This window comes from Fukomys damarensis, unplaced genomic scaffold (genome assembly GCF_012274545.1).
Source record: "Fukomys damarensis isolate Sample0158 unplaced genomic scaffold, DMR_v1.0_HiC HiC_scaffold_36, whole genome shotgun sequence".
Lineage (NCBI taxonomy): Eukaryota > Metazoa > Chordata > Mammalia > Rodentia > Bathyergidae > Fukomys > Fukomys damarensis.
The window spans coordinates 48,210,275-48,220,004 of record NW_022900948.1 but is presented as its reverse complement, the minus strand read 5'-3'; the positions used below and the strand labels follow the sequence as shown (position 1 = coordinate 48,220,004).

Genomic DNA, 9,730 nt, shown 5'->3' with positions numbered 1-9,730 from the left:
GCCCCCAAAGAACAGGCGGGGGACCAGAGGGGCATTGGGGGAGAACCTGCGGGGGACTTGCCGAGTGGGGACAGAGGGGGGTGCAGGGGGAGGGACCTGCAAGGGGGAGAGGGGTACAGGGGGAGAGGGACCCGTGGGGAGGACCTGCAGGGATGCCGGGGGCACGTGACCCAGAGGCTCCAGGCTTGTGGTGGTTGGGGAAATAAAACATCCATGGCCAAGAACTCAGGGACCCACTCTCAGGACAGATCCAGCCCTGGTCCCTGAGGGGCTAGCATAGGGACCCTTCTACCCTCCTCTCTCCACCTGTGCCAGGCCAGCCCTCCCTACCCCACAGCCTCTGCCCAGGCCACTCAGCCTTCCTTCTGGATCTGGAGCAGAACTCTGGGCTTAGAGCTGACCCCTGGGCCTCATGCTGCAGGGTGCACGGCCTCGACCTCGAGGGTTAGGGTTGGCTCATTTCCTGTTCTCTGTCCCCAAGGTCTTTGGGCCCCAAGCTGCCCTGCAGTGTCACCAGGACTCCTGGGGGACCCCCCCAGGACCCTGCCCGATGTCAGGATTGTTGTCACGCAGGAGCAGCAGAGTGGGCAAGGGGTAGACCAGGTGCCCGGAGGGCTGGGGGCTGCAGTCCTGGGGAGATTGTCTTCCAGCCTCCATCTCCAGCCCCAAGGGAGTTCTGGCTGCAGCCATGACCCAGGGCACCCAGGAAGGGCTGGCAGGGCCCCCCAAAGTCCCCATGCCTGGGGCAACAGCCCCTGGACTTCTGCCCACAACCCAGGTCAGAGGGCAGTGAGTCACCCTTGGGGCCCAGCAAGAGCGGCACCCACAGGTAAGCAGTGCATGCCGGGGACACAGCAAGGTCTGGCTTCCTGTCCCATAAGCTGCTGGGGAAGTACCACCACATGACTGGAAGGAGGCTGGAGAGGTGGGATCAGCCTGGGGCAGGTGCAGAAGCCAGGCAGGGTGACAGCCTCCCAGCCCCAACGCCAGCCAAGCAGCAGGCGGGCAGTGAAGGACAGCCCCTCCGAGGCTGGGGACGCTCTGTGACCAACCCAGGTCGTGGTCACAAGTGGCAGGCGCTGGTCCAACACCCTCCCATTTCTAGGGTCACAGATTCAAATCAACCTCAGGATTTGGCAGCATTTGAAAAATAACATTTTCCTAATTGTATCAGCACTGTGTGTTCTCCCTGGGTCCCCAGCTGGCTATGTGGTGGGAGTTTGGGGCAGGTTGGGGAGCCACGTGGGTGGGTCGGGACTATGTCCTCTTGGCTTTGCCCTTTTCTGACTGAGCACCCCTCTTAGTGGCAAAACCCCAAGAGCCACCACCTCCCCAGCCCTGCTGTCCCCTGGTGCTGCACCTCCAGGAACTCCGGGCTCCTCTGCTGGACCCAAAGTCCAGCCTCATCAGAGGGACACAGGGAAGGAAGTGCCCGGGAGTCAGAGTCCTGCCCCAGCCCCAGCTGTGGCCTGGAAAGCGAGAAGGACACACTGCCCTCCTCAGAAAGCTCAGTGCAAACCTGTACCCTGCAGGCCTCCTGGCCTCCTGCCTTGTCCCCAGCTGAGCCACGTCCCACGCAGAGCCAAGCATCTGCTGGGTGGGCCAAGAGCCAGAGCATGGCCTCCCGGAAGGTCCCACTGCAGCAGGCCACTGCCCAGGAGGGGCCTGGATGCGGCAGCTCGCTGAGTACCAAGGTCTGCGTCCCTCTGGGCAGGGCTAGGCCTCAGAGATGGCCCTGGAGGCGCAAGGACAAAGCTGCGGCACAGCCGAGCCGGAGCCCACACCCCCACTGGTCCTGAGATCACGCCCGCTGTCCTGCTGTCTGCTGTGAGGTAGACTGGGCACCACAGACCATACCCACCTCCAGACCCCCGTGAGGTGTAGAGCCCAACCTGCGGATTGAGGACAAAGCACATCTCCTGCAGTCCTGGGCCAGGGCCCTGCAGAGACCCCCCAACTCCTCTCGGGGCAGGTGACAGCCGAGGGTGCTGGTGGCATCACTGTGGGCTGGACGGCACCAGTCAAGCTGGTCCCTCTCTCCGAACCTGGTGTCCTGCTCTGCACAGAGCACAGGATCCTGGGTCCTCTCAGAAGCCCGAGGCACAGACAGGAAGCACAGTGCTTGGTGCCACACCTGGTACTCAAGTGCCTGACCTGTGACTCAGTATCAGGGTGCAGACCTGTGGGGCCCATCCCACGGCCCCAGCAGAGGAGGGGAGTCCCTGGACAGCGTGCACACCCAGAAGCCGACTTGGCCACTGGCAGCACAGGTCACCACATGTGCTCACCTTCTGTCCCCTGGCAGCGGTGCCCAGGGTCAGACCCCGAGAAGAGCCAGGTGGCGGCCCAGAATCCTCGAACAAACCCCAGGCCAGGACTGTCACCACCCTGCGGACACCATGCCAAGGACACCAGGGCTCACAGGCCAGAGAGTGGGTGGTGGGCTGGTCAGAGACGTGTGCCCCTGGCACCAGCTCGGGATTGCTCCCCTCCCAAAACACCACGCTTCAGGAGACAGAGGAGGAAGGAGAAACAGCCGAGTGCCCAGCTCACACGGCCACTTACAGGGAGAGCCTGAGAAGTCTGGGCAGATTCCTGGGACGATACAGGACCTGCCATGCACAGCCCCGAACAGTGCAGTGGGCGCCACGGTGGGGCCCCGTGTCCCATGCCTGTGGCCCACACGTGTCCCGAGAGGGCAGAGGAGAAGCGGTCAGCAGGCGGGGCCGAGGGTGACAGACGATGCGCTCTGATGGACAGGCACTGTTATTTCCTCAGAATCTGGAGTCTGGGAAGAAGAGTGCCCAGGAGCACCCCGGGTGGTGGGAAAGTGCAGGGCATCGAACCAGCTGCCAGCTCTGATTCCCAGCTGTGGTGAGCTGAGGGCTGCACAGGGAAAGACAAACAGCAGCAGAGAGACCGGCAGGCCCTGACCTCGCTGAGAAGGGAGGGGGTGGATCAGGCCTGTCCCGCCTCTCAGCGTGCAGTGACACTCCCCTAAGGGACAGACGCAGAGACTGGCGGCCTGTGCAGCCTCACGGTCTCCCTCCATTTCACCTCTTCCTATCCCCAGAGCTGGGCAGGGCCTGTGTCCAAACCCAGGACCCGGCTCTAGGCGGCTCTACCTACAGGCAAGCACCTTCCATCAGACAAGCCAAGCCAATTAGACACCACCCCCAGTCCTGGATGGGGGCAAGGTGGGAAGGAAACAGACAGATGCAGGATCAGGAAGCCCTTTCACGATGCAACAAGTCCCCACGGGCAGAGAGTGGATTACACAGCTTCTACATCTGAGTACAATGTGGCTGTCAGCAAGAGGCCCTCTCTGAAAATGAACAAAAAAAATCTACGAGAGCAGTCAGGACCCAGCAAGGTTCCTGCACAGCCCCAAGGACAAGACGCAGCCAGAAGGTGCCGGGCAGGCTGGACAGGGGCAGTCCAAAGGCACGAAAAGGAAGGGCAAGGAGAAAGCGCCCCTCTAATCCCAGCACTCTGGGAGGCTGAAGCAGGGGGACCAAATATTCAAACCCAGCCTGGCTGATTTAGTGAGACCCTGTCTCAAAGTTAAAAATAAAAAAGTACTGGGGAGGTAGCTCAGGGCAAAGGCCTGGGTTCGCTCTCCAGTACCGCTCAGGTGTGTGTGCGCACGAAAGGAAGCGGAGACGTTCATCCTCCCTGGCAAGCACGGGCCTCAGGGCAGGGCAGGCACCATCCACAGTGAGGTTTGGAAACGTGGCACAGGCAGCTAGAGCCGACAGCACCCATCTGGTCCATGGGAGTGACTCCGCCCGCGAGCTCCCCGGGGAGCTGGGTGTGGGCTCCTCAGGGAAGGCGCCATCCTCCCCAGGGGCCGCTTCTGGGGAGTGCTCTGGCCGTCCTCCTGTGTCCACACCAGCTCAGGCACCCATGTGGCTGGGTGCGAGTGTATACAGATGTGTATGAACGTGCACACGTATGCAGACACGTGTTTGTACACAGTGCACACATGAGGAGCACACACAGACATGTGCACAGACGTGTCTGCGTGGGCTGGGACATCCTTACTCAGAGTTTAGGAAGGTCCCGCAGGTGTGTGGCACTGGGCTTGGTGCCACACACATGGAAGCGGCAGACCCTCTCAAGACAGAAAGGTGCAGCTGGGCATGGTGGCCGTGCCTGCAATTCCAGCACTGAGGGAGGCTGAGGCAGGAGGATGGCAAGTTCAAGCCCAGCTTGGGTAAGTTAGGAAGACTCTGTGTCTCAAAATAAAAAAAATTTAAAGTGCTGGGGATGTAACTCAGTGCTAGCTTGCCCTGGATTCAATTCCAAGGAAGGAAGGAGAGAGGGAGAGAGGGAGAGGGAGAGATCTGCTTCCTGTGTAGGACACTTGCAGAGCCCGCGTGCTGGGCAGTCTGGTGGGTGGGGGAAGAGGCTGCACCCACAGTGTGGGCGGCGGCTCCACACCATCTCCAGGACCATGTGCCAAGTTCCAAAGTGGAGCTGAGCTGAGCACCTGGAAATGCATCTGGCCCGACAGACTCCGCAGCCAGCTTCTCTGCGTGGACCCAGCGAGGGGACGGAGGGGACACTGAGCCCATCATGAGGCTTGGGCCACCCTCGTGGCTATGGGCAGGCGAATGTCACAGGGGTCTGCAGTCCGCTCTGTCTCAGGCGGCCTCTTTAGACAGCCCTGAGTCACCCAAGTCAGATGGCAGCAGCGTGCCCAGGGGTGTCCTCAGTGCCTGCCGACCACTGCCCACAGTGCCAGTGACTGCATTGGGACAGGGCTTCAGTCCCCTGCCTGAGCCACGCCAGCTGCTGGGGCAGTGCCAATCCCAGTAGGCGGCAGAGCCAGAGCTGGTACTGGGGGAAGCCTGGGGCCACTCTGTCAGGACACACGCCTGAGGATGGGGCTGCTGGAGAGGGGGCTGCCCTGCCCTGCCCCCCACGGCAGCCCCCCCAGTGGCAGTGCCAGGGCTGCTGGTGCAGTTTGGGGAGGCACGGCCTTCAGGGCTCTGGGCCCTGTCTGGAAGCTGAGGTGCACAGGGTACAGCAGGGCCTGCAGGTGGTGGCACAAGCTATGGAAACAGCAGGCACATTTCCTGGGCCATGCTATAGCAGGGCAGGTGCCCGCATCGAGGTCCACCTGGTATCCCACATCACTGGGACCTCAGCTCCACGCAGGTGGCCGGCAGGTACCAGTGCTGGGCTCTGGGACCCCTGCCCCACCCACCCGGCCGCCTGTGCTGTGTCAGCAATGAGGAGCTTCCCACAGCAGGGCTCTGGGCCACGCTTGCTGCCCACCTGGCTTTGCCACTCAGAGAGAGGAGCTGTGGGGTGACTCATCGGCAACCGCCTGGTGCAGGACCTCAGCCCTTCCCCAAGGAGGCCCAGAGGCAGAGGCCCTGGGCAGGACCCTGTGACAGACGCGTGGGCTCTTCCCTGGGCAGTACTGGCTCTGGCTCACCCAGGACTCACGGCCTCACCTGCCCAGGGTGACCAAAAGAGGGCCAAAATAGGTGATGACCACAAAAGGCTAAGAACCTCCAGAGTGGCCTGAGCTCACTTCTGAGCAATGACAGAACCCATCCTCCAACCACAACCGAAAGGGCAAACCAAGCCGCTGCAAGGGCATGGGTGCAGGTGTGTGCCTGGGGCTGCCGGGCAGAGCCATGGCCTCTCACACCTGGGACTTGGGCTGTGAGGCTGCTGCGCCCTGGCAGGGAGGGAAGGGTGCTGCTCCCGTCTCCTCATCTGTCCCCACCCTGCCTTTCCATTCAGGTGGGCAACCTCAGGGTCACATGGGTGGTGGGCGCCAAGTGGCAGGCGCCCCCCCACCCTCCCCATGCTCTCGCACATGCGCACATGGTGTGCACAGGTGTGTATGGACACCTGCCACATGGCTCAGATGTGAACGCTCCCATTTCAGAAACCCCAGATTGTCTGCGGGGACGCAGAAGACCACCCTGTGTGGGCTGGGCAGCACCAGAGACCCTGGGCGGTGGGCTGAAGGCTCAGGGGAAGCCCCAGGAGATGGGAAGTTGTGATGGGATTGCCCCAGATGGGATGAGATGCCCACAGGACTGGTGGCCAGGAACAGCACAGTGGGGCAACACCCACGGGGCCCAGATGGAAGCCAAAGCCCTGGGGGCCGGCCGTCCACTGCTTACTCACCGCTGTCCTGAGCTGCTGCTGCTGCTGCAGAAGCTGTCCCCAGCCACAGGCAGCAGCCTGCACCCCTCTACCCCTGGCCTACAAAGCCACCCTGCTCTCCTTCCCGCTGGCCAGGGCCAGGCCACTGTGAGCCGTCAAGCAATTCCCTGGGGCCCGGCTGCTTCCTGCTGCTCAGGGCACAGCTCCCTAATATGGGCCTGGGGGGCCCGGCCAGGATATCCCTGGCAGGATGCCAGGGCTGGGAGCTGTTCCCTGGCTGTCCAGGCCCAGAGGGTCCCACGACATAGGGACCAAGGCTGTTGGGAACTCGCAGTTCCAGGAAAATCACACAGGCTGGGGGTGGGGGCAGCCTGGCCAAGGCCCCTCCCACTGCCCCAGCAGCTGTCACCTCCAGACCTAGAAAGGGGCAGTGAGGGCAGAGTCCAGAAACCTTATGAAGGGGGTTCAGGGCGGGAAGCCATGAAGGTGGGGGCTGGATGAAGACTCCTGTGACCTGGAAGCCTGGTGCACCCCAGCACAGGGCTGGGGCACAGCTGGGTGATACCAGGTAGGGTCTCAGCACCTGCCCCAACCTGCAGCCCATTGCCAGAGCCCACCAGACACAGAGGCACTGCCCGGCCCGGGATGAGGGAAGACCAGGCTCTAGGAGTGGGGCCCCAGGGTCCAGCTCCAAACATGCCACTCGCCCACCCGCCAGGCTCCCCTCTTCTGGCCTTCCCTCTTGCCCCAGCCTGCCCTCCCTTGGGGGGTCCACTGGACATCTGACACCCTGCCCTGGCAGCAGCTCCCCCTGCAGTGAGACAGTGAGCATGAAGGACAAAAGCCAGCCCAGGAACGAGGTCCCAGGGTGGGGGGACAGTGGCTGAAATCCAGACCCTAAGGGCAAACGACTCCGGCTGGGGCAGCAGCAAGGGGCTGAGGGGCACAGGTGACAAACTTGGAGCTGAAAGGCCCAGGAGGGTAGCCCTCAGGTCCCATGAATGACAGACGTGCCCAGAGCAGGCGCAAGAAGGGAGTGCAGAACCCTCTGGCGGTCACTTACCCGGCCCGGCAGCTGTCACCGCTGACCCTACTGCAGGGGATCCAGCCTGCACATGGTTCCCCAGGACTCTCTGACAGTGCTCCAACCCTGGTCCCCAGCACCCCTGGGAGTCCCCAGCCCATGAGGCTCCATTTGGAAACCCACCCTGGCCCCTCACTGGAAGTTGCCCTCAGAGACATGAGCTCCGTGATTTACATGTGGAGGACAGTCGGGACAGCGCCTCCTGTGTGCCCAGCCACTGCCTTCCCTGGCCGCAGGGGAAGGGGGTCCACTCTGCTGGCAGGGCTGAGCTTGGTGGTGGGCAGGCTCTGTCCAGATACCTGTGTCCAGCCCTGGCACAGGCATCGGCAGCTGGCTTTTCCTCAAGGGCTGGGGCGCCTGGGCAGTGCCAGCCCTCCAGGGCCCCTCCACCAGCTTGCTGCCCTGGCCCCAACACCAGGCTCTCACTGGGCAGGAGCTCTGCGGATCCTAGGGCACCTGCTGCCCTTTTCAGCTGACCCTCTTGCGTGGGGATGGGAGACCCTGGCAGGAGCCCAGAGAAGTAACTGGGGAACCAGAGAACCAAAACACAGGCAACCTGCGTGCCGCAACAACCCACCCACACCCCTGAGGGGCATCTTCCTGTGGGGCTGCCCAGAAACCCTCACCATGGGGGCACAGCCCTTCCCAAAGGAGCTCCCCTCGGCCTCTCCCCTGGCTCAGCAGGAGGGGATGGGGTCCTCCTACACGCACAGGACATGTCCTCCCCGCCCCTCTGGCAATGACCTTGCAGCTGGTGCCTGGGGCTGGGGGTCCTGGGGGCTCTCACAGTGATGCCAGCCCAGCCCCGGGGCTCCCTGTGCATCAGCCTTACCTGGGGGTGCGCGGGCCGTCGTCGAACTCGAAGGTGCAGTTGCTGTAGCCCCCTGGGCTATCCGCCCCATGGGGGAGCGGCATGAGAGTCCTGGTTGGCAGCGCTGCTTCCAAGCCTGGCTGGCTCAGCCTCCTCCCTCTCCTGCCAGCTTTCCGGCGCCTGGCCACGTGCGCCCCCTGCCGGCCACACCAGGTCTGTGGTGGCCTTGGGCTCTGCCAGGTCCCTTCTCCCCAAGTCAGATGCTGTCCCTATAGGATTCTGGCCTCCCTTGGGACTGGCACCTGACCCCTGGCCCAATGTCCCTCCTGCAGGTTCCTCTTCTCCTGGGACTCAGAGACAGCCAGCTCGGAGCCCTCTGGCTGTGTCCACTACCACCCACAGGCCTGAGGGAGGTGGCACTGCTGAGCCAACAGACGGAAATGACCGCAAGGGCTGTTAGCCATGGGAAACTTGACACACCGGTGCCGTTCTCAGGAAAATCCAAACTTGGGTCTGCTCTGGCATGGAGGGGCTGGGCCCAGAGCACCCCGGAGTGGGATGGTAAGGGTTGGGGATCTGCCTTCCCGCCCACTTCCTCCAATAGCAGCTGGGCTGAATAGTGCTTTGGGAGTGACTCCGCCCCGGGACCCTGCCAGCCTGCTGTTATCCCCCAACGGCTGTCTCCGGGACACTGCAGACCTCCAAGGGCAGGTGCTGCCCACCTCACCTACTGCACAACCCAGTCCTAAGCTGTGTGGCCGCATCTGAGGCTGGAGACCCCTGCCCAGCACCACCTCCTCCCCGGGGCCTTCTCCTCCAAGTGGCCTCTGCATCCCGCAGTCCCGGCTGGGCAGACCGCCGTGTCCCACAGCCTGGACAGAGATGGAGTGCCTGGCCACAGTGGGCTGTGCCCCTGACACCTAGCACAGCTTCCATCTCCGGCTGATGCCCCTCCTGCCTAACAGAGCCCAGCCCAAGGCCCACTGGTCACCGGCAGGAGCTTTGCTTGGTCATGCCCTGCACCTGGGGCAGACACCCCTGCAATGGCACCTGCTCTGGCTCCCTCTTGCTGACCCCAAGAAGGGCTGTGCCCACTTCTCCTCCAGCCACTGTCCCCAGGAGGAGCCAGGGAAGTCACCACAGGAAAACTGATTCCTGGCACCCCTCCTATGCTACACTCCCAGAGAGCCAATTCCCCAAGGCAGGGTCTCTCCTCTCACACCCAGGCCCCACAGGTGGGGCTCTGGACATTCAGGGGCCTCAAGGTAGTACAGCCCGGCTGGGCGGCGTGGCACAGGGAGGACCGGGCCTCTGGGGTGGTGGCAGGCACTAGAGTGCAGCTCCTCCTGCACAGGGAGTGACCTGGGGAGGCAGGGAATGTGGGTGTCCTTCCGCAGTTCACAGACGGCCTGCGCACCTACCCTTGTGAGGAGCTCCGGAGCCACACCGCGCGCCTCCCTAGGGCCCAGAGGGCCCAGAGGCCCCACCCAAGGGGGCTCGAGACTCCTGGGAAGGCCGAGCCCAGAGGCTGGGGCCTGGTGGAACCCCCACTAGCGTCCGCCAAGCTGTGTGGGGAGCTGCTAAGCAGAGTTCTAGTAACTTCTCGGGGGCGGAGCTTTGCGGCTGGAGGCGGGGCTGTGGGCGGTAAACGAGGAGCAAGGGCGGAGCACAGCGTGGACGCCGCGTGCACGCTGAGGGCGCAC

The 9,730-nt window shown here is 63.3% G+C and overlaps 1 protein-coding gene across 1 annotated transcript in view; it reads right to left on the bottom strand.

Moving 5' to 3' along the window:
• Kcnt1 (potassium sodium-activated channel subfamily T member 1) overlaps window positions 1–9,553 on the bottom strand; it is a 50,586-nt gene extending 41,033 nt beyond the window's left edge. The window contains 2 exon segments of the mRNA XM_033759003.1: window positions 8,049–8,224; window positions 9,449–9,553. Coding sequence (XP_033614894.1) covers window positions 8,049–8,131 — 83 coding nt within the window. The 5' untranslated portion in view covers window positions 8,132–8,224; window positions 9,449–9,553.
• Between the last annotated feature and the right edge of the window lie 177 nt (window positions 9,554–9,730).